At 36.4% G+C, this 23,934-nt stretch overlaps 1 protein-coding gene across 11 annotated transcripts in view; it reads left to right on the top strand.

Moving 5' to 3' along the window:
• Positions 1-20,301, top strand: part of LOC124301702 (tropomodulin) — a 73,614-nt gene extending 53,313 nt beyond the window's left edge. For 3 of the 11 annotated variants that reach the window (XM_046757081.1, XM_046757082.1, XM_046757090.1), the window contains exons 2-11: positions 1,072-1,224; positions 1,786-1,953; positions 2,271-2,397; positions 2,733-2,953; positions 3,172-3,326; positions 3,456-3,552; positions 3,789-3,936; positions 6,357-6,486; positions 12,206-12,261; positions 18,254-20,301. In XM_046757081.1, the coding sequence (XP_046613037.1) occupies positions 1,072-1,224; positions 1,786-1,953; positions 2,271-2,397; positions 2,733-2,953; positions 3,172-3,326; positions 3,456-3,552; positions 3,789-3,936; positions 6,357-6,486; positions 12,206-12,248 (1,242 nt within the window). In that variant the 3' untranslated portion in view covers positions 12,249-12,261; positions 18,254-20,301. Of the gene's footprint in view, positions 1-69; positions 442-553; positions 785-1,071; positions 1,225-1,785; positions 1,954-2,270; positions 2,398-2,732; positions 2,954-3,171; positions 3,327-3,455; positions 3,553-3,788; positions 3,937-5,747; positions 5,785-6,356; positions 6,487-7,739; positions 7,819-12,205; positions 12,262-18,253 lie in introns of those variants that run through there. The other 8 variants (XM_046757088.1, XM_046757086.1, XR_006907542.1 and 5 more) reach the window with 8 other exon arrangements.
• The last annotated feature ends 3,633 nt before the right edge of the window (positions 20,302-23,934 follow it).

Here is a 23,934-nt window from a genome sequence, read left to right as displayed (position 1 = left end):
CAGTGAACGCCGCCTATAGTCTGCTCATCTTATCGCCTGTAGCATTCATCGTGAAAGTGTCGGCGTAAAATTATTGGCCCCGTTACGGGGCTGGTGAATTTTTGATAAAAAAAAAAATCCCCAAAAAATCCGAAAATACCTCCCCCCCCAAGGCAGAACTGATTAGCCGGATATTTTATCGCGATTTTATCTTACCGATCGCGCATACATCGTTCCGCGACATTTCTTAGCTCGGTTGAAGTATAGTCGTCAAAGGGCGCTGCCGTAATCGCTCAAGTTGGACTACTCTCTAGGCGCTAGTGCTTGTCTGCCTGTGTGTTTCGTTTTTTGTGTGTGCACGCAATCGCTGCAAAGGTGCTAGTAGCGTGTGCGCTAAAAAGTGGGTGAGGTTATTCGATCCTGAGTTGGTTTTTTTAAGGACACATCGACGCACCGATGAGCGTACGTAGTATCGGTTTTATCGCCGTATTTTCCATCGTTCCGATAATAAGATATCGCTAGCGCGAAGTTGCGCTGACTCGTTAATAACGTTCGAAATATACGTATTATTGTGCACGGGTATATTCGCCCGCCTACGTTTGGCAGCCGAATTGTCAATGAAAATCTGACGCGGGCTGCGCTGTTGAATATAATTAAGGTCAAAGGGTATTGGCCCGCTTGGATTAGTGCCGAATTTATTTAACCATCGGTTTGATTTATTGGCATCGTCTGCTGCTTCAGTCGATCCCCGAGGAGGACATCGAGCGAACGTCAGACGATGGAAAAGCGGTTTAACGAAAAATGGGTTAATTCATAATAAATAAAAATCAAAAAAGATCATTCGCCTGTTTATTCACATTTTGTACAATCGATAAATAGTCGTCACCTCCGTTCAAAAGATATTCTCAGTTCTCATATTTTTGACACAAGCGATGATTTTTGGATATAAAATATCTGTTATTCGTGCAACGATTCCTTTTTACTCACTTTTCAATCCATAGCTGTGCCTCTCGCTCTGGTTTTATCTGATTTTACGTTATTTTATTATTTTACCAAAAAAGATAACTTTAATGTGATCGTTTGATTTTACAGACGTCCGCGTCGACAAAAACAACCACCATGACAACGGCAGCTAAGCTGTACGGCAAAGACCTCAGCGAATATGACGATGTGGATGTGGACGATCTGCTGTCACAGCTTTCGCCCGAGGAAATAAACATACTTGCAAAGGAAGTCGATCCAGATGTGAGTAAAACTGTTTCGTATTGTAGATAGACTCACAACAATGGGCCAAAAACCAAAAGCACCGCTTTGGGTGTCAAATGATTTATCAAAGGATAAACCTTGATACAAACAAACGACAGGTCTTATAATTCTTAGGGATTCTTAAAACTCGGTAAAAGTATGTTGAAATAAATCTGATAGAAGCTAGAAGAAAGTGTGAAAATCCGAAGGATTTCTTATCTAGAAATTGATGATCAATAATCCTACTAGTTGTGTCTTGGACTAAAATTTTTTCAGCAAATAATGTGCATTGTTATAAATAGGAAGACGTCGCTTCTCATAATTATTTTTATGTATCAGTAAACAGGCATTATTAGTCAAGTATTATGAATGTACAGATGTTTTTCGAAGTCTAGTTTATTATTTCTTACTGTAATAGTTGTCCTCATTTTACACAGCAATGGATTTAAAACGTTGTTTAATGCTTGTGAAATAGCTACTATGTATATTCTACTATGGAAGAAGTTCAGGTTGTTAATTGAGCGAAATGAAGCGATATATTTATGTGTGCTTGTTTTATAGGATAGTTTCATGCCTCCGTCGCAACGTTGCAGTTATGAATGTGATAAAGATCCAACAGGGCCGTTAAACCGCAAGAAGCTCATCGATCACATCAACAAACAGGCTTTAGAGACACCTGATATCCCAGAGTTGAAGCCATATGTGCCCGGAACTGTTCGTGGGAAGAAAGTAAATGTTATTTAATTATTTTTATACTCGAGGGTGAGCATCACACTCCCTAAAGCTTGCACACGGCCTTTCAAGGACTTTGTATAAGGCATCATGTGCATGAAAATTGGTTTCATACGAGCGATTCACGATATAATACTTTTGTGCAATAGCCTGATATAGATATCTTTAACATACATTACAAACTCTCATTCAACCTCACGATTTTCACATCATTATCGTAAAACCTTGTACGTAGATTATGTATCAATCGACGTACATTGTTCGCAAATTTTATATGTACAAATATTAATGTATCGAATTTTTACAATTTGTAGTGGATTCCACCACCGCAAGATAATCAAAAAGAAAAGGAAGCAGATGAACAAATTGCAATAGATCTTGGAGATGAATATGAACAGGCTCTTTCCGCCGCATCTCAAGAAGAGATCATCGATCTCGCTGGTAAGAAACTTTTGTAACATTTTATTGAGTAATGGTAATGTAGGCTGGAAAATTCAGTGTAAGGTCTCTTTTCAACCTTTATAACTGTTTGGCGGCACTATTCAACTATTCAATGTGATTTAAGTGAATTCTCTGTGTTGATATCAGTCGTTCTACTTTTGAAACATGTCTAAAACGTCTCTCACTTGGCCATAACCTTTATTTTGCTAAAGCAAATGGGATCAGTTTGCGTACATTCAGATTGAGAGAGGTCACAATCCAGTTATGACAGTAAATTATTTAGTTTGACTTGAGTAAAGTTTCAAAAAGTAAGTTACTTATTTTTTTAATTCCAGCCATCCTCGGTTTTCACTCGATGATGAACCAGGACCAGTACCATGCCTCCCTACTAAACTCTGGCCAACCTGTCGGACTGGGGTGGGACGGTATTACGAAGGCAAGCCAACCCAAAGTATTTCCCATGGAACCTCCAAACAACACAGACGTTGATGCAACGATTAAACAAGTTCATGACGATGATCACATGTTGGCGGATCTGAATTGGAATAATATTAAGGTTCGTCTCTTTAACTTCGTTTTGTTGCCAGTTCTTCTATCCGATATGGATTGCAGAACCCTATCGATAATTTTTCTTATTGAATATTTTATCAAATACTGCAAGTAGTATTGGTAGTCAAATATTGTTTACTCTTTGTTCATACTCCAGTAGCCAGAGTTCAAAATGATGAACAGACTCTGTGACAATGGAACGATAAAAAAAAATGTTTCCCACAGAACATCTCAGACGAAAAGTTCATTCAGTTGTTCGAAGCATTGGAGATCAACACACACCTCGAAGCCTTGAGTTTGACAAACGTCGGGCTAACCGACAAGACTGCACTCAGATTAGCTGACGCCATCGAAAAGAATTCGACCCTCAGAGTACTCAAGTAAGTTTTCGTCACATTCTGCTGCGAACTGATATCAATCATCAATCAAGTAAAAATTGAACATTGAACAGTTACAAAACTCCGTTACATTTGACAGATATTAACCATAAAATGTTTGTCTTATTGCAGTGTTGAAACAAATTTCATCAGTCCGTCTGTGATAGTAAGGCTCATCAAGGCTCTTCTTAAAACAAAATCCATCGAAGAGTTCAGATGCTCAAACCAGGTAAATATTGATTAAAGTGATTCATGAGATATCTAATAATGTTCAGATATATTGTACTCAAAATAGATACATCTGAACCCAATTTAACGAACTGACAGTCACTGTGGAATATTAAAGTATAATCTCAATACATTGTTTGTTTAGCGAAACCACCTGCTGTAACGCTGTTATTAAAGAAAAAGGGAATCTGGTTCTATAAGTTCTTTATTAATTGCTACTCATTTGTTTCCTTGCAGAGATCACAAGTACTGGGCAACAAAATTGAGATGGAAATAACGCAGTTGGTTGAGCAGAATCCGATGCTCCTCCGGCTCGGTCTTCACCTTGAATTTAATGATGCCAGGCACAGAGTCGCCGCTCACCTACAGCGCAACATTGATAGGAGTAAGTACTCCGCTTTTCACTAAACGATTGCATAATACGCAATTTCTATTTCTTTCTTAATTTACTGGTTCATTACAAGGTAAGGTACTGGATGTTAATGAGAATTTTTTCAAACAACCAATTTTTACAAACGTTGTATACAATTTTTCAAAGTTATTATTACCCTCACCCTTTTACTTAGAATTGCCTCTCCAGTCAATCCGGTAATTCTTCGACTCTGAAATCCTATATTTTACTTTGTAATAAACCTCATTTCACAGGTTTGCAGAAAACGATATTCTTCATTTTGGGTTATTAAGGATTTTGCATGGTTTTAGCCTTGCTGTACATTTTTTCAGGCAATTATTTTGTTAGAGCTGTTCAAGAGGCCACAAGTCAGTCAAACCATTGAATTGAAACTGTTGGAGTCCTCGAGGTCAAATAAACCAACAACGCCACTGTTGTGTTACAATTACAGCTTATTATGTATTCGTGATTCTTTCTGAAATGAATCTTTTGTACAACTGAATGATTCTGACTCATATACACCTATTTCATGAAACATGTTCAATTGAAAACACACTCCTTATTTTTGTACAAAAGACTTATTTTCTAGTATTGGCAGATGAATTCAACGTATTTCAGCCCGGACAGAGCGCAGCAGAGAACTAAATTGATGAACGCCACTGAAATTATTTACATACATTATTTGCAGCTATTGGAATACCAGACTTGATACAGAATTCAACAGATCTTGATGGGTATAATGATTTTGTGCGGATCCAGCAGCTCTAAGAGTATTATAGAAACTGCAACATCATACAAGCAACAATTTCATGAATTTGAATATGTATTTGTAATTTTAACAGCTTTTATTAAGTTCAATTTACTAAATTTTTATTTCAACTTCTCGCTTAGATGGATGCAACTGTATGAGAGACTACGGAGTTTATACGACCAAAAGCTTCTAAGCCTTCTAGTTTTGCTTCATAGTTACAAGTAGTCGCATTAATAGTCATTCATCGTCCGATCATCCTGCAATAGTCACTCATTTTTATTTCGTAGCCATCATTATATCGAGGTATTTATGAGACCCTGAAGTAGCCCTGCTCGTCAGTTATACCATGTTGTTCGCTATTCTTGTAGTTAATCACCTCATCCTCATAACAGATCCAAATCCGCTCAAACATGAATTGTAAAACGTTTGTTGGGTGGTGATTATTGTCATTTTATTATCATCGTTATTTTTCTGAATGAATGTTTTGTGTCTGATAGGGTAATGAGTAAACCAAAATTGTGAATTCTTCACATGTTCATTTTATATTATTCAAAAACTGACAGTACCATTCTCTTCAATGAAATCAAAATTTATATATTGTATATTATATTTATATTTTCTTGTTATATCAGGGTGTCAGTACAACTTGAAAATCTCGGAATTTTATGCTGCTTTCTTTCTCATATTAAAATCTCAAAAATTTGTAAAGAAAATGTTTGGAAATTTGAAGCAGTTTCGATAAGTTTTATACGCAATTGTTTCGAAAAGATTGTGTATCTTTTTCAACTTTTTCTCATCAAATATTTCTTCGTCAGTAAAACTGGTAGGAAAATTGTATTTTCCATTAAGAATGAAGGCTGCTCAGTAAGAAGAGAATAAAGAATTTTATTCTCTGTATTTAACTATTATAAACATCGGACACTCTGTTCAGAAAATTGATCGAGTAAACATTTTATAAGTTGGCTTCGTTACTCTGTACATACTACCGTATCAAAGATCGAATGAGTTCATTCATAAAATACACGTACTCAGATTTTATGTTTTCTATTTTCAGCAAAGCACATAAGGGAAGAATAGAGTAGTTTAAATCGGTACGCCATCAAATTTTATTTGTTTCTTTTATTTATTTAATTCAATAATAATAACAACAATAATAATAATAATATTGCTGTAGTAGAAAAGCTTTAAGAGATGTACAGATCGAAAGTAGAGCTATCAATAATTCTATATAATCACCTATTTTAACTTGCTTATGTAGAAATGCTTTAGAATTTACAGGCCTTGGTTGAAAGTCTGCGGGTCGATTTTCAAGGTATTTTTGACATTCTTTGGCATATTTTTGCCCGGGTTTGTCAGGTTGAACTGTATTACCTGTTTATGTGTTTAATGCTCGTGCTTGTCATTTTTATATTTATGCGAGAACCCACCAGTCTCCCTTGACTGTTGTATATATGTAGCAATTATGTTTTCCGACTGCCCCGTTACTGTCAGAAAATTCAAATTCAAACCTCAGTAAGGAAATCTATCCAATTCCCGAATATCTCATACGGTTATTATTTCGTTATGTTTTCAGAACCATAAATATACCTAAATGAGATCGTTTGGTTATCATATTATACTTTATTTAATTAATTTGATAATTTCGTATTATTTGTGTGGCCAGTTTGTCGTGTCGAATACTGGGAACACGCTACGATGGTAGCAATTGGCTCAGGTTATTACACATACACCATTCTTCCGGCTGACTTCCTTAAGAAACGAAAACAGAACTTGGCGCTTGCAGAGCGCAATGAGTAAGCCATTTGAAATGTCGTTTTGATATGTGTTTCAAAGTTAACTCTCCACTCGTTGAAAGAATGCCCCCTTTTTCGTTGAAAGAACAAAAAATAAAAAAGAAAATGAAAACCTTGAAAAGTGACGTTGAATAACAGAGAATGTTTCAAAACCATCAAGCACCGTTCGTACGTGAATAATTCTCCCCCAGATATTATCTTACCCTCTGCGTAATTTGTTCGATTTTCTTAAAGATGCATGCATCTTAAGTTAAAGGATCAATTTGAAGAATTATAGCTTTCCGATATCGGATCTCACTCGGAATTTATATGCGCAAATTCTGACAGGAAATTCTTAGAAAGCGATTATCACGAACATAAATTTGATTTTGAATTAGGTGTATCGAAGAGCGCGCATTCAGGGTCAAGGAAATTTCGTCTAGAATATTTCTGGCGTATATTTATTGATGTGGACGTTGGATCATGTATTTTTATTTATTTATTTATTTTTTTTCATAGAATGTCCTGACGTTAACTGCGCGTTTTAACATTGAATCCTCCGCAGTACACACAAGAACACTTTTTCTCTAGGCACAGAAATTGTTGCCAACTCTATTACTATCCAAGACCGAGACACTTCAAGGCGGCTGTCAGACAACCAACACCTGGTTAATATTTCAGTGTTTCGACATTACATGTACATCGAAACTTTCGGGACAAGATTTCATTTACATTTTTTACATTTTCAGCCACTCGTTAAGCGACAGTCTTCTCGAGTTTGGTAACGCTACATTTTTGTCTTCGTTACTTTTTCTCTCTCACTTTTTATGTAACAGTAATGTGGCGATACTAACAAGAAAACAACCGATTTCTTTATTTTTTTCTACTCGTGTTTTATTACTGTTAGTACATTTTTCCTCTTTTTATCTTTCGCTTACCGCATAACTATTTTTTGTCATTCTATTTTGAATTACCATACAGTACTTTTTACATACGTTTAACTTATTTTTGTATCCTAAGATATATTTTTTAGGTCCAGCAATAATTGACACGTCGTTTGGTACTTATATTTGCAGTCGGATAAGCAAATCGACCCAAGGAAACGTCGGAACTTGATATAAAGAGAAAAGAATATCAATGAAATATGTTTGAAAGAATTACAGCCACCAGATTCGCATCTATTCACATACCTTCATCACCGCATACTGCATTGAACACCTGTATACAAAGTTCCTGCTGAATATTATTCATGACACATAATTCTTTTCCAACAGTACGGAAAGACCTTACGCTGCGGCTACAGTTCAGATTCTTTAACATGAACCACAGGAAACCTGATCTAATTCAGTAAAGGTAGTTACACCAAGACGTGGTATACCATAGTCCGACAGAGTGTGCCCAACGATTTGGGAATCATTAATGCGCTGCTTCGCTAACATTGCTTAGATCATAGATATGCGTAGAGATATATTTATAACATGTAGGTACGGCTATATTGAAGTAAAATTGTTCGTTAAGGAACGAATGCCTTCTCAGGCATGCAATCGTTGGCATGATTGTCCAAGGTATTTCTATTTGCCTATACCTACAATTCTTTATCTCCGTTCGTAGAACATGTTAGGCAATGACCTTTACACTTAATTGATTTCATTTTTTGACATCGCGTACCGGTTAAATAACTACGGGATAACATTTGCACATTGCTAATTGTCATGTACTTAAATTTGAGCATGATTTTCACCACATTCTTCTGTAAGGAAATATTCCATACCGTTAATTATTGAATAATTATTATTAAAGTGAGTTTTTATTAGAATCTTATGCAAAAAGTAAATTTCGTTTTGTGGAAAATTCGAAAAATTCAAGTGAATTCGGTAACGAATGAATTCTTCCAACGATTCTGAATTGATTGATGAACAAAAAACATTCATATGTGCACGAATCGAGCAAAGTAAAATGTAATATCGTTAAATGAAATTTGTGATTAGAAGAACTAAAATTAAATAGATTCTGTAAATTTCTGCATTTTATATCCGTGGACAATCTGTAGAACCAATAACAATAAACTGTCAACACGCTCGATGCGGCCACCGAATTTTTTCATTTTAAATCCAACAAATTTTTCGTGTTATTTGTCGCGTACAAAATTATTTTTACGTAGCGCAACGATGATATTCCTCGTGCAAACACGCCTTCGCCTGATTCGGTCGCAGAATTATAAACTTTCCATTACGGTTTACAACGAATATAATGACAGTCGCCTTTTCGCAAACCTTGAATACATTACACAGACCCCACAAAATACCTCAATTTCATTAATTTGGTAAATAACAATCGGTCACAAAGGATCAAGATCCAAAGTATAACTATTTTGAAAATTATACGAGTGTAGATGACACCGAATATTTTGCAAGCTGATGAACTCATTTTTTTACATCATACAAACAGAGAGTAAAACACATACGATATGATCGATTATTGTATTTAGGGATAAGTGCAGCAACTTTACAATATAAAACTTGAAATTTTGTTTCACTCGTTGTATGGAAAATTCCGCAGGTATTGGGTATCTAAATTGTTTGTTATTTCCAATTGATGGATGTTTAAAAAAAAGATGCATATCAAATTATGTTTCAAAATTTTAGCGAAACAATCTATCGCAACATGTTCGCTGGAAGTCGGCAAATCATCTGGAATACAATCTATAGTGAAATAAATTGACTTTCAATCAAGATTGAGGGATTTTAACGAATTCTCGTCATCGCTTACCTGCCGGGTAAAAAGGCAAATGTACCTGGTTTATCAACTTACATTGTTCCGAATGAATGAAAAACGTGAAAGTAAAGAAGAGTAAGCAAACTGCCGGAGTGAATAATAAATGGTTTTAATACGAAGAATTCTTACCGTGATTGAAATTTCATGGTCCATTCGCTCGCGAGAATCGCACTGTATAAGGCAATCGGGCGTTAAGGCTGCATTAGTTTATTCACAATATATGCAGCTACGCCTATATATCTCGGGAGTAAAGTTGTAAATTATAGAGTTACGGATGCATATGGAACCAGGATTCGTGTAGTCGAGGTAATTGCATCGCGGCATGAAACGCTGCCATTCCGCGTATTATTTAACGCTAATGTAGGCAGGGTGTGTTTCCTGATTGAGTCTTGAATGCCGATTTCCACGCCAAGCGTTCCAGAATCGCGTGAGACGCTCTGATATTTAGATCAGCTGCCAAGGAGTAAACTTGACGTATCATAGATGGATGTCAGGATGTTTTGGCAGGTGTGATTACGGGCCGGGAGGATTACGTCAGAGACAATGGGAAATCGAAGAAATTGAATTTTCTCATCCAACCCTTCGTCGTGGGGCGCGGTTGAATTTCCGAATTTGAAAAGATCGGAAAGCGCCTAATTACGAATTTTTTGGTGCCGAAACTTGAAAGAAATCAAACTTTTACGAAACAACAAAATTTCGAATAGTTGGAAACTCGACGGCTCAAAGTTCTGATGGAGAAAAATTCGGAAAAATAATGTTTCGGTAGAGTAGTGTTCGGAAAATTAGAATTTACTCGCACAGCGTAGTTTACGCAATGAGCGGGTGTAAGAAATCAGAGAAACCGAAAATCGCAATGACCGGAATTACGAACGTAAGATTATCGAAAATCCAAAACAAAGAAAGATCAAAGTGGCGAAATTTCATCAAGCCAGAAATTCACGAAACTGAAAATTTTCGAGCCTTCGCAATTTCGATGTTTTAAAATTTTTTAATTCTTCCATATTCGCACTTCCGGAACTTTGATTTGTCGAAGTTATGCCATTTTGGCATTTTGTTCTTTCGGAACTGTGAGCCGTGGGATTTCGGAACATTTGAAACTTTGTTGTTCCATCAAAGTTTGATTTCTTTACTTCAAGTTTCGCCATCAAAATGTTTGGAATTTGGCGCTTTCGGAACTTTTCAAATTCGGAATTTCAATGCCGCCCCTTCGTCGTCCGTATTAAACTCATTTTCGTCGCTTATAACAGGAATGATAGTGGTTATTTTTTTTCTTTTTTTTTTTTTCTTGGTTAATTCCAAGCCCTTTTTTTTCTTATACCAAGCCAAGTTATTATCGTAAAAATGAGATTTCTTTAATCTACTTTATTACGCGGTTCAAGATTGTATTTCAGATTAAAGTATAAGGACGGAATGAAAATTTGCAAATTTTATTGGTACGAATTTTTAGTACCTCATAATAACTTTCGACTGATTAAAATTTCGTTTACCAGGCGCCATTGCGGAGAATGTTTATAATTTTATGCGGTTTGATTACTTATCGTTTTAAGACTTGGTGGGCCAATGACAGTCTGTAAATATTCTTGAGTATATTAAAATGAGAAAAGAAAAAACAGAAAAAAAGGAAGCAAATGAATACCTAATGTGATTAGAGGACAATTTCACATAGCACATACCAATTTCGCCGAACGTAACCTAATGCAGCTATGCGTTCAATGTGCCATATGTATATAATTATACGTTTGTGTACATATACCTACATATAAATACATATATATATATATATATATATATATATGTGTGTGTGTGTGTGTCTGTATATTTATTCACTAACTGATGTGTTTTTCACGTTTCAGAGTGTTGTGTTGTTTTCCGTTTGTTTTTTCTGATACCCTGTATTAACGTGTTCATTGTACGTTTCGTGGGTGTTATTGATTTATAATTGATATCGATCACACATCTAGTAACAGATGATCGGTACATTTGTTTTCTTAATTTGTGATCAATGATTTGATTTTTTTCTAAACTTTTTAGACTATAGCGGTTTTTGTAATGTAATGAACGGATTCGTTCTTTTCAATTTTATCGTTCGAATTGACGTTCAACTGACGCATAAATTTTATCTAAATTCTGTAATCCACAAATCTGTGAATAGCATACCGTACATTTTTTACGGTAAAAAAAAAGTCAACAGATGAAAATATTTGCTGTTAAATGTATTTAAAATATTTGTTTAATATGCTTAATCTCGTGGCGTCACAACTCCTACAATTAATAAGTACTAATGATAATGTTTTATTGTTGATTTTTATCACTAACAGCAACAGCATCGATATGTTGAATTTATTGCTCCGCATTAAAAGCTCGCTGACCGTGTGAATCGTGCGCTATTCTCCCCTCTCTCTCTCTCTCTCTCTCTCTCTCCCTCTGCAAACGTTCTCTGCAAAATATTAAAAATATCGAATTAATTATCTATTTGATTTATCCTATATTTGCGTTTGGATATCAATTATTTACATTGTCAATTGCAGTAGTGAAATTTTTAGTGTAATTTCATTGCAAATGCAGACGTATAACTAATGAGATTGCAACTTACGAGTCCATGATGTTTGGATTTATCTTCAATTATGGTTTTTTCTTTTTCAATTAGTGAAGTTATGTTTCTTCATCTCTAATCCAGTTTCACTAATTTTTCGTCATCATTTATTTTTGACCAGTACCGAAGGTCGCGTATAAAAGGTAGAAACTGGACCTGAAAAAGAGTTGTGTTAAACTCTGGATAAATGAAATTCGCGACGCGTACGAATCGGATAAATATTCACGTTGTGCGGAGAACTCGGAGCGAAAGGGAAGGAAGCGCAAACAAAGTTTTCCCCGATTAGCATGTTGTAGATTAATATTTGTAAAAAAATTTTAAGTTTGCGAGATGAATGCAGATGATGACGTGGGGGGTGGGTATTTGTTGCAGTACGGCAGTCCCGGGTCGGGGCAGCGACATCCTAGTGCGATGAGGCGTTCGCCTAGGTATTGTACAATCAATACTCTTTATCCTATCCTTTAACTAAGAGACAAATGAAAAAAAAAAACAATTTTCATCTTACATGCACAGTGACGCACTTTATACGTAAATTTATATACTTCAACGTTGATCTTTCCTTTCCTTTGAATGTATAATAATTCACATGTCGAGGCGAAATCCGCTTCATTTAAAGTCAACGTGTAACTTCACCGAATGAAATTGCACGCGTTGCTTTTACAACGCGAGAATCTCTCTTCATTTGGATACGAAGATCATAGTTGACGAGATTTTCGGGGAGGATCGACCTTATTGAGACAAACCGTATTTTTAGAGACTTTCGGTCTCACGGTTTATTTTTCGAGAAATGACTTTCATTTTTTAATATTTCATTTACATTTTTGTCGTGACAAAGATGTCGCGAATGACGAATTAAGGATGCTACAATAAGGTAGAGACACTTCCCGCGATCACTTTGACGAGTTGTAATTTCACAGTCATCACTTACAATCATTTTATTTCAATTACCAAGCTAGAAGTTCAGATTCTTCGTCAATTTCGTTTAAACGTTGATGCAATTTGTTCGATAATCTAACATTCTTTTTTCATACGAACAAATGTACATGCGCAACTGTTGCGATGGGCAGTATACGTTTGAAACTAGTTTTTTCATCCAGTCATTTTTGGAATATAGTATTGGATTCGAAAGATCTTGGCTTCACTTGGTTCACCCGCTCTTCATTCTTGTTAAATAATCACTTATTTCAATTTTCCATAACCATTTCCATGTATTTTCACGATGTGGAATAACTCTGCGTCGCCATTGCATGTTTTGGATATTTATTCGCAAATAACCTCTTTTTTTTTAATAGTTTTGCAATTTTTTTTTCTTCACCCACAAGTTACTTTTAAAGAATTTAGTTGTAGTTACATAACTGATTATACCATGCATCAAAGGGAATATTATTAGAAAAAATTATTCGTCTTGTTCCTCCACTACGTTTGTAAGTAATCATAAAAATTCCCATTGACACAACTTTAATGTATTGATGTTTTCACATGGAACCGTGTTTGTTTATCATGACGTTCGTAATTATAAATGACGCTCTTTCAAATATCAGCGGTAAGGTGAATCGACGTTCAATGAAATATATCCTTCGCACCTAGAAGAAATGAAACTGAAAAAAATCATTATCATTCTAAATATTCATTAAACTCGTACAAGTATTAAATTCACAAACATTGATCAAGTCGAAAATCAATAATTATCTGAAAAACTAAATACAACGGTTCTCTAACAATTACATATATGTCATTTCGGGAATGTTTTTCTCCTAAGGTGTGAACAGCATTTTTGCAAGCTCTGGCCCCAACAAACTTTATATTTACAGTTCTTTCTCTTTGCCTTTAGTTAATTTTTTCCCATTCTTCGGTACAACCGGAAATCGTGTCAGATCATTGCCGTTCCTTGTAAATTTAAATTTAGTTTGTGTACGCCCCTGGTTCAAAGATAAAGAAGTAAAAAAATATAAAATGAAACAGCGATTGCCGCTGGCACCTGTTATTTGAACACGTAATGCTTGTACGCTAAGTTACTCTAACGGCATCGGGGTTCCGAGCTATCTTGGAAATATGCATATCATGCCCATGCCACGGATCCGGCTAGTCTTTCAGGTTAATTTCAACGTTCAGTAACAAGGTTCATGCCTCACCTTTTTATCGCTACTACTCATCGGTTACTTGCCGCAATTTTATAACCCCTCATATTGTAGTCTTGCCGGCTAATGCAGCAATATCGAGGCGCAGTCAAGATTATCGGTCGGATCGATGAACCTCTACGTAATTCATTCCCGTATCAATAATCTGCCTTTTCTTCCCTTTTAATTCAGAAATTGAATAAAGATCTTTACCTAGGCTACAAGATTAATCAGAAAATTTTTCCTACAGTCAGTTAGGTCAGGCTGAAGATAAAAAATTTTCGTATGTTTCTAACATCAATAATTCGTTGTTTTAGAAAATTTAACGAATAGAAAATGACGTACAGTTAAACAGAATGCGAATGTACGTGTGTGAATTTTGTTTTTCTAAAACTTGTAGCTAGTATCACACTACGTAATATGACAAACTAACGCAGCATTTATTAATCGAGCAAATTCAACCGGTGTTTTAACCTAGAATCATAACGTTCCTTGCTTGCTTTCATTCAACTAATTGCAAATTTAAGTTGCGCGAGGTTTGATCCGTGCGGGTGCAAAGGCAATTATTGAACAATGCCAGAGCATTAGGAAGGGTCGCGTATTATTCCCAGCTATTCGGTTCACCCAGGGTGGCAGGGTTTCTGGTCCGATAATACCAACTGTTGATTACCAGACACGTAAATGAGCGTTTCGGATGACGGTGGTTTGCTATGGTTTCCCCAACCGGATCAACCGTATGCCTATAGATAACACCGTTTATCCATCATCGCCAGCCTGTCATCTACAGGGTGTTTGAAAATCCACACCTTACGAATCACCCGCAATGAATTTCCACGAGATGGTTTTCACACCGCTCGAAGCTTCATCAAATTATTACCGTACCTTACGACGTTTTGAATCGGGAAACACGTACAGGGTTTCATTCAAATCTTTACAAGACTACGTTAAAAATTTGAGCGGCTTGAAATATTATTCACGTATCTCGTGTTATTTAGTTTATGTATAAATAGGAACGTGCAATCGTCGAAATTGATTTGACTTAGACTTCGCTTGAATGAAATCCTCTGGATTCGTTTCCGAAAATTTTCAGCGCTGTACATACATAAATTTAATTTATTCGAGTACTAAAATAACTTCTACCCGATTATCGAGAACAATTTTCACCGACGGAAGTACGATCTCTGCACTTAAATCCGTCACGGTTTCGGTGCTACGAGAACTCCGAATTGAATGCAATTTATAACCATGAGGTGAGATACAAAGGTGCGCTTTTTTAGGAAAACAAATATCTGCGAATTAGGTCGAAGCGGACGCGTCGCGAGTTTGGCAATTTCCCGACACCCCGTGTGTTATGTGTGCGATGCCTGTGCTCAATCCAAACTCTGCGAGAGAAAACTAAGCTGCGAATAGGAAATGACAAGATTCGTATTCAGCTACGCGGATCGTTTTTGGCCTTTTCCAGAAATCGAATATTCATTCGGACGTGAAACTGAGTTGGATTCGAATCGCTTTAGCCTAATCGCGGATATATATAATACGATACTTGACTCGCGTGTCTCGCCGGATTCTGGATTCTTGTATAAATTTGTCGCGGGTTTGGAAAATACGTGGTATCTGTTCGTGCGTGGAAATTGGCGAACTCTTGCAATTAAGCCTTTAACCTTCGCTTTCTAATCTTTGCCTTACTTCCCGAAGTAGGTACACAAAGATTTAATTTGCAATCTACCGTCCCTTTCCTTCTCCTCCTTGCAGCTCGCCTCGAGGCCGACGCTATTTCGATGAAAACTTTGGCAACTCAGCTTCCAACAAGTTGTAAGTTGAACGGCGGCAGTATCCGGTAGATTTAACGTAGACTCCTTAATCCGAGTTCCGACCTGAGAGTTTCGGGACTTGGTTATGCGTAAAACGCACCCTCTCATACACGCGGTGTATATGGTTAAGGAATTTTCCTCCTAATTTCCCGTCTTCCGATAGTAAATTAACACTAATTTCGTTATAAAATAATTTACAAATTTTATAGGGAAAGTCGTCTTGGCCACCTTTGAAGACCTTTCTAATCATGGTACAACTGCGGTGTACGGGAAAAAATTATTCCTCAAGCTGCTGGTTAATGAATTATAGATTGAAATTTCATTCATTTATCCGTGATCAATTTGCAATAAGATCTTTTGAAATGGAACGGTCTGAAAACAAGCAGCTTGATAACGCGAGTTGATTGCGCAATCAGTCTTTCCTCGATTTTTGAAACACAGTGCTCTTTAAAAAAGTTCGTTCACCAAAAATAGACACGTTCTATTAATTTATTTACGATAAAGCTAGTACATTGAATAAACAAATCGATATATTGTCAAGCTGCTTACGAATGGTAATATTGAATTAAGCACTCGGATAAAAGAAAATCTGTTTGAAAATTGAAATCGAACAAATCTGTTTAATTTTTATAACAGTTTTGCTGCGATTAGAAATAATTAGCATCGATATTTAAATTTTTCTTTACAACACCGCTGTTTCCTATTTTTATATTTTTGAAGGGAGCTTCTTAGCTTACGAATGAAACAAGTTGATTAAACACGTAATGTCCGAGTATCTCCTAACGAAATTAATAACAAGTATCGATTTTTAGAAACCAACCTCCTTAATGCCGTTTCTTTCCCTCCGCCTTGGATAATTCAAAGGGTTTTACGGCGATGACAATAAATATCGAGCAGCTTTCTCACACTTATGCGAGTTACGTAATTGCGTTAGAATTCTGACGAGGCGTGAGGTCACCGGGGATTTCGAGCTTTCACATAGAATGTCGCGTTCTGGTCTCCTTAACCTGCGCAGACCCGGTTGAACCGTGACGTGATAATGCGCTGTTGTGACAGGGCATTGCCTAGGGCTGCATAATATGTTTACCCCTTTGCGGGAAAATATATACATGTATATATATGTATATATATAGCAGCGTCTATCTACTTCGCGTATAATTACAGCGGTTCTTGGGATCTATCCACCTGGGACCATTGTTGAATAATAATCGTTGTCTTCATCTCTAACGATGTGTCGCACTTTGTTGATCCTCCTTTCCTTACATGTCATACCATTTGCACCTAATTTTACCCAAATTTTAGGTACAGTAATTTTCACGCAGATATACACTAATCGTAATATTATCAGTTGTTTTTTTTTTCGAGTTCAATCGTTATCGACAATAGCGAGGCTTGAGGTACGATTGCACTAAATCTCGGACTTACTTCGGAAAAAATATTCAATCGGAGCGATACGTTGCATATTTGCAATGCGTTATTGAAGTATGGGGGCTTTTAATTTGTCAAAATTCAATTATAAACGTAATATCGATTACAAACTAAATCTAACGTTGACTCTCCAGAGCTTGCAAGCTTGTAACTTTCGAGTCTGTCTGTTTTTTTTTTCTCTTTTTTCTATTACACGAAGAGTACTTTATACCGAGAGTGGTATTTTTGATTCGATGATAACGGTGACGTGCCGATTAGAAGAGATATTCATTCTTCAATCTTCTCTCTCAGTGTAGGTTCGAGTCTGTAAATTACACCCACACACCTGTAAATAATAGCGACGTAATCTGTTAGGTTGATAATGTTTTTGATCCTTGTCTTCGTGACTTCGTCTGCAATAATATTAACGTCGCAAATTTTCCGGAGCAGTTTTTTTCGTATCCAGAATTCACGTGCATGTAGTTTACGATCGTTGGTAGAAAGTCGCGAACGTTTCGCGAACTGTTATCACAGAGTTGCGGAATAATTCTCAAGTCTGGCTAACTCCGCATCTGTTCGACAAACCCCACAACGTCAATCAACATCCTTCCTACTCCGCGACTGAATTTCTGAATCAATTATACCTACGTCGGTTCGTCTTGTTGCGCAGACAAACTTCGCTAGCGTAAACGGTGCTAAATTATATTCCTTCCTCGACGTCTGCTGCAACATACCTTTGCATATGGAGCAAACATTATTCCGTATGATTCATGCTTGAACGGAGCACATCGCGATTTTTCAATTAACGGCTAACCACGTATGATAATAATTGTTTTCATATAAATAATATCTCATCACACCTTCACATACTGCGGTAGAATCTTGTTTTGACGAGAACGAGGTTCCGCTGTAATTCGATTAAATTTCTTCGACAGTTGAGTAACGTATATGTTTATTTGTTATAGATTTAGACTCACACTCACATATCATTCATCCTCTTTGCTCACCGCAACCACGTCCAAACATTTTAGTATAGGATATAGGTGTAAGTATTTACGAGTTTTCTTTTCTCTTTTATTTCTCAGACCGTTTACGCCGCACAGGGAGGGCTTCTCGTAACTACACTATAGGCTGGGCAATGCACTAGGAACATGAAGGAAAATCTTCGCCATCATCCGCTGTCTTGGTATTCTTATATCGCAGTTCGACCGCTTCAAACTTTGTCGAAAAACGAAACGAAAGAGAAAAAAGGGAAAAGCTTGCCTCGAAGAACCATGGTGTAAAAATTTGATGTTATATCGAGCAACTCACAGCTGATGTGGTTTCCACAATTTCACGAAAGATATTCGGTATTTCGAGGCTGTGGTTGGAGAGACCGAGTCGTTACTGCGAGAAACCATCGTTGTCTTGTGAAAAGTGAAAAATTTGAGAACAAGGGCGAAAAAGGAACCGAGGCTTAATCTTCCGAAGATCGCAAAGATCGGTGCATCGGGTTCTTCGAGACCAAAGAGATGCGGATTATGTCCTACCGAAGAATGGCGTCATACGCCCAGAAGACCTAATGCCTAGTTGGAATGGAAACGGCGTCGGCGAAGAAATAAAAGAAAAAAAAAAAAAACAAAAACAAATCGTAGTCTTTTCATAGAATCTTGAATATTTAATAATCCTGCAATTCGCTTCCGGAAAATTAGGATGCAGTACGCAATCGTAATTTGTCTTGCTTAATCGTCCAGTATTTCTGGTGTCTGCCATCAAGCTTACGTCGTTTTAATTATTTATTTTTAATTTTTAATCTTTTCCTTTGAAGAGAGAGAGAGAGAGAGAAAGCGAAAGAAAGAGCGGGAGGGATAGAGAGTGAGGGTTTGTGTGTGTGTGTGTGTGTGTGAAAGAGAGAGTGAAAGCGAGAGATAGACTTGAGAGAGAGAGAGGGAGAGATAGAGAAGTTCTCCTTGGTCGTGTATGGCGTCAAAATATAAGCGCAACTTTTGACTGCAGTGTCGCTTTTTTTTTCTTTTTAGCTGTAGCTTTAAAACGTATACGTCATTTTTTTTTTTTTCTCAATTCTTAAGCCATTTTAAATTTTCGGCAGTACACTGCCAGTTTTTTGAAACCACGCGTTCTAAAAAGCGAGGAGACGGAGTGGAAATTATAAGTGGATATTTATATATGACAGTTCGCGGCTTCGCCTGTCGTATTGGATTTGTCAAAGCTCACTAATTCGTGCAGCGCATGGGTCGAGCTCTCGTCATGATGCGGCGATCCGGGAATAGCGATTCAGTCCGTGGCTGGAAACGAATTTATTCCTTTTCTTTTTTATATGTACAGATGTTGCCTCGTTCAGCGTAAAATTCGAAAGTGGGCGTTTGCCTCGGCCTATGCGGCAGCGTGTTAACGGTTTTCATTTTCTTTTTTTCTTTTTTCTTTTCTTCCTCACCTTTAAAGAATCAAATTGACCAACGGAATGATGATAGAGCGCATAATTCGCGGTTCAGGATAGGGATAATTTGAATGATCTTGTGTGCGAACGGAATTACGATTAGGTGTCTCAAAGTATAGTGTCCTGTATTTTTTATTTCAAGAAAAAATAAAATTAAAACAAACAATTTGCCCACGTATATTCTGACCGGAAATGCAACGCCCGAGGATGTCGTCGCTCTTGAATGACTTATATATTTTAAATTTATGAAATGAGAAGGAACAAACACAACAAGGAAAAAAAATTATACATGATATATATAATATAAAAAAAAAAAAAAAAAAAGAATTTAAATATGATAATAAAAAATTTTAATCCCCGCACTTACTATTATTGTAGAAATGTATTTTTTATTTATAATAAACGATAATATTTTTAATTTTAATGATAACGTCCATTATGATGTTGTCGAATACGAAAATGATAACGACGATGATGGAGTTGGTGATGGTTGTACTGAATCACCGTGATAAAAATCGTTAATTTTTAAATAAGTAATTAGAGAAAGAAGTGGAAAACAAACGATGCAACTTAACCTACTGTAATGTTCCCGTTGAAAACGAGGCGAACCATCACGATGTAATAAATTTAGGTCGATTGTATGTATACATAAATATTTGAAAATATATATCATATGGATAACGATGATGAATAATATATTACAACTCTTATGATTTTACTCCTAATAGACTTAGGTCGATACGCGCGGCTAATCGAACGAGTGGCCAATGCTTTTTCTTACGTTATTTTACTACGCTTCGTTTTTTCACCTTGAAATAATTCGAGTTATTTATATAATTATAATCCACACTACAAGCGACGAAAAATCGGCTTACGTACGAACTCGCCGAATTGAAAGATGAGCTAAAAAATAATCACGGCCTTTGGCCACTCGGTCAATCCTTTATCTATCGTTACGATTAATATATTACATACTTATATTTTACCTACTAATATAACGAATAACTATTTTAATTAATTAATTATTATTTTAGAATTGGTACGAATTATCAGTCTGTACATATTGTGTTTATTGTGGTTTCAATTATATATTAAAAAAGGAAAAAAGAAAACACATTTGTCACGTTGAAATTTCTTTGGAGGCTTGCTGAGGAATTCAACGAGGGGTCCACGTCGGGATGGTTAAAAAATTGTTGTTATTATTGTTGTTGTTGTTGTTTTTGTTGTTGTTTTTATTATTACGATTACTACTACCGCTACTGTCACTCACTATTACTACCACTATTACCCATACTTTTATGACGATAAACATTGTTGAGACGTGAACCCCTAGGGGCAAGTGAAACAAGAATAAAATAAGCGAGAAAGAAAAATGATTGGGAAAATGAGTTTAATGAAAAAAACAAAACCATTAAAATATAAAATTAATGGAAAGATATAGCGCTAAGTGGGCTCGGAGGATAACGGCAACTATGGTGTATAACGTCGTCCGGTTTATACATATAATATGTTTACGTGGCATCCATAGTAGCTTGGAGTAATAATAATGATGATGATGATGATGATAATAATAATAATTGATAATTGATAATTATTTGAAGTATAACGAATTACTCTGTAATCTTTTGCGTTTATTGAATTCGTTCGCAGTCACGTATCTTATAAATGTCTCATTTTTCTTGTATATGTATTATTTCTACTCAATCGCACGATCGAAACCTTGCTAGCCTTATCTTGTAACAAAAAATTTAATAAAACTATAAAACCACTCGTTCGATCGATAGCATAAAAATTAATTCCGCTTTAAAATCCCAACTTCAATCGTTCCCGAATCTTTGGAAAAAATTTTAGTTTCGCGCAGTAAATGTTGCTGATAGTCCAGAGTGGAATACATAAAAAAGAAACAAAGAATTCAAATCGTCAGCGGGTAGTTTAAATCAATGGATACCAATGAAAAATTTGTTGAAATTCATTTAGATTCGCGTCCAATTTTAACGTCGTCGTGGCGAACTTTAAAGAGTATAGAGATTTTGAATACCAAGAATCTTGAGCGTTTGTATCATACAATCGAAATTTCGATTTCGGTAGTCTGAAAATTCGATATCCTCTATCCGGCGTTAAAACGTAAAGGAATTAAGCGTATTGCAAATAATCATTACCGTTGTAAATGAGTTTCAAGATCCGAGTATACATATAGTTACTATTAAAAAAAAAAAAAAATTACACTCGATCAAAGTTCCGAATGATATTACTATCTTAACGAACGACTTTGTCAATTCATCTTTTCGCAACTTTTTCAATCAACCCAATTTAATCAACTCGTGACGGGTAATTTCTTTTTTATAGTGTACGTGCATGTAACTCGGGAACGATCGATAATGACTACCAACATTCGTTCCTCTATTTTCCACCCTGCACTCTAATTGAGGATCAAAGAAAGAATACCTTCGCTAATTGCTAATTGCGGCGGGCATGCATGGGAGAAAGCATTTTAAAACGTCGATGAATAGCGAGCCAATATTTAGAAATATGAAACGCTTTTTTCGAATTATATACACGCTGCGCTTTCGAACTCTGTAAGAACAACTTGAGCTCTTGTGTTGAATATTTTCCGGCAGTCTGCACGGTTGCGTTGAAACGTTCGGTTCCGGTTTTTCTATCCATCTCGTAGAAGTTGCGCACGATGCATCTTCAAACAGATCGCACTGGATGCTCATGCGGAAACTGTCGGTTCACTCGCATCTACGGGCCACTGCTATGAGCGGATTGCTCTTGATGTTATTCCGTCTTCGGATAAGCTAGGCATGAGTGAATAATATACAACAAAGAACGTTCTCCTACGTCGAAAGAGATAAGCTCAGCGCTTCGCCAACCGGCGCACAACACAGGGTTATACAAAAGCTGGGTGACTAATTAACAGTTTTATTATTATTTCACAGGCAGCAAGATGCTGCGCCTTTCGTGCTATGCCAGAGGGAAATGAGGAACAACAAGGACAGAGTAAAAAACAAGCCCCTTGAAGTTTCTCTGAGTACTCATCGAGCAAGAGATTCGTACAAAATCTATCCGATTTACGGTTGCGGACGCATTGGATGTACAGTCGAGTCAAAGAAAGTTTTTAAACAGAGGTCTTGAACATTTCTACACCCAAGCCGAACAGTCGTATAAGGAGAAATTTAAAATATGCACTGATTTTGAAAAATGTGAATACTTCATCATCTTAACAACATTAAAGAAATTTTATTGTTCCATCAACTTTTTTAATCGAAAAAGTCCGTATTTTTCGTTCGACTCCGATGAATTGTACAGTTCGTTTTATTCGTGAATAAAATCTCGACAAATCGTTAGAGTTATATTTTGAATCACAACAATATATTCCTTATGCTGAATCATAAATTTATTATCTGTAATTATAACGATTGTATGTATAGAACTTTTTTTGCCAGCTGTAGACGAGCTCAGGGAAAAATCGGTCTCAGAAGTTTTGTAGAATATTTGCAACTTGTGAATCGAATGAGTTATTTTTCATCAGATTTAGAAAAATTGCATAGATTTTTCGGTGCAAGAATGAAAATAATATGATTTGTTGTTGACATTAACAGTGTTTTCAAAGTTTTTGCGAACTATCGGCATTTTTTTTTCTTGTAGTTGAGATTCAAATGAACAATTAGTTTCAATCGTACTGTTCAAACCTTCGTTTTGTCACGTTTTCTTTACAACGAAGTTTGCCACCCGACTGTACGTCCTATACATCCTTAAATTCCTTGTGAAAATTCTTCCAAATATTTCAATCCGTCAGGAATGGCCGATCGATACTTGACGCGGTGTTAAATATACAAACTTGAGGCAGGCGTGTAAAATTCATGCTTCATTTGGGGCGTACTCAAAGCTTTGCCCGGCCAGGGTAGTCGGCCATGTTCAGGTCGGAAGGATGTGCTTGTAATCATAAATTCATCCCTTCCGGCTGCCTTCGTATATCCGTGTATACAGACTTCCAACACACTTGCATCACATCGCGGTGTTTGCTCGCCCAAAGAACTGCTAGCCGTCGTACAAGTTACTCATTTCTCACGATTTACTTTCGCCAAATTTGATTTCTCGGCCCGGGGTATCCTTGGGTATCCAATCCTTGGGCGGTCAGCTCGGTACGATTGATACTATATAAAGGATTCACGAAAATCGAGGGTTGATAGTACGAACGAATGTTTTGTCGTTTGAATGGTTAATTCGCTGATATTATAAGAACTGAACACGAGCTGTCGAAAATGACTAAAAATCCGAAAACCGAGTCACGTCGTGTGTCGAAGAAATTCTGGGGTGATTGTATCG

This window comes from Neodiprion virginianus, chromosome 3, assembly GCF_021901495.1.
Source record: "Neodiprion virginianus isolate iyNeoVirg1 chromosome 3, iyNeoVirg1.1, whole genome shotgun sequence".
Lineage (NCBI taxonomy): Eukaryota > Metazoa > Arthropoda > Insecta > Hymenoptera > Diprionidae > Neodiprion > Neodiprion virginianus.
Note: the sequence above shows the minus strand (reverse complement) of the source record. Positions and strands in the feature narration are given on the sequence as shown.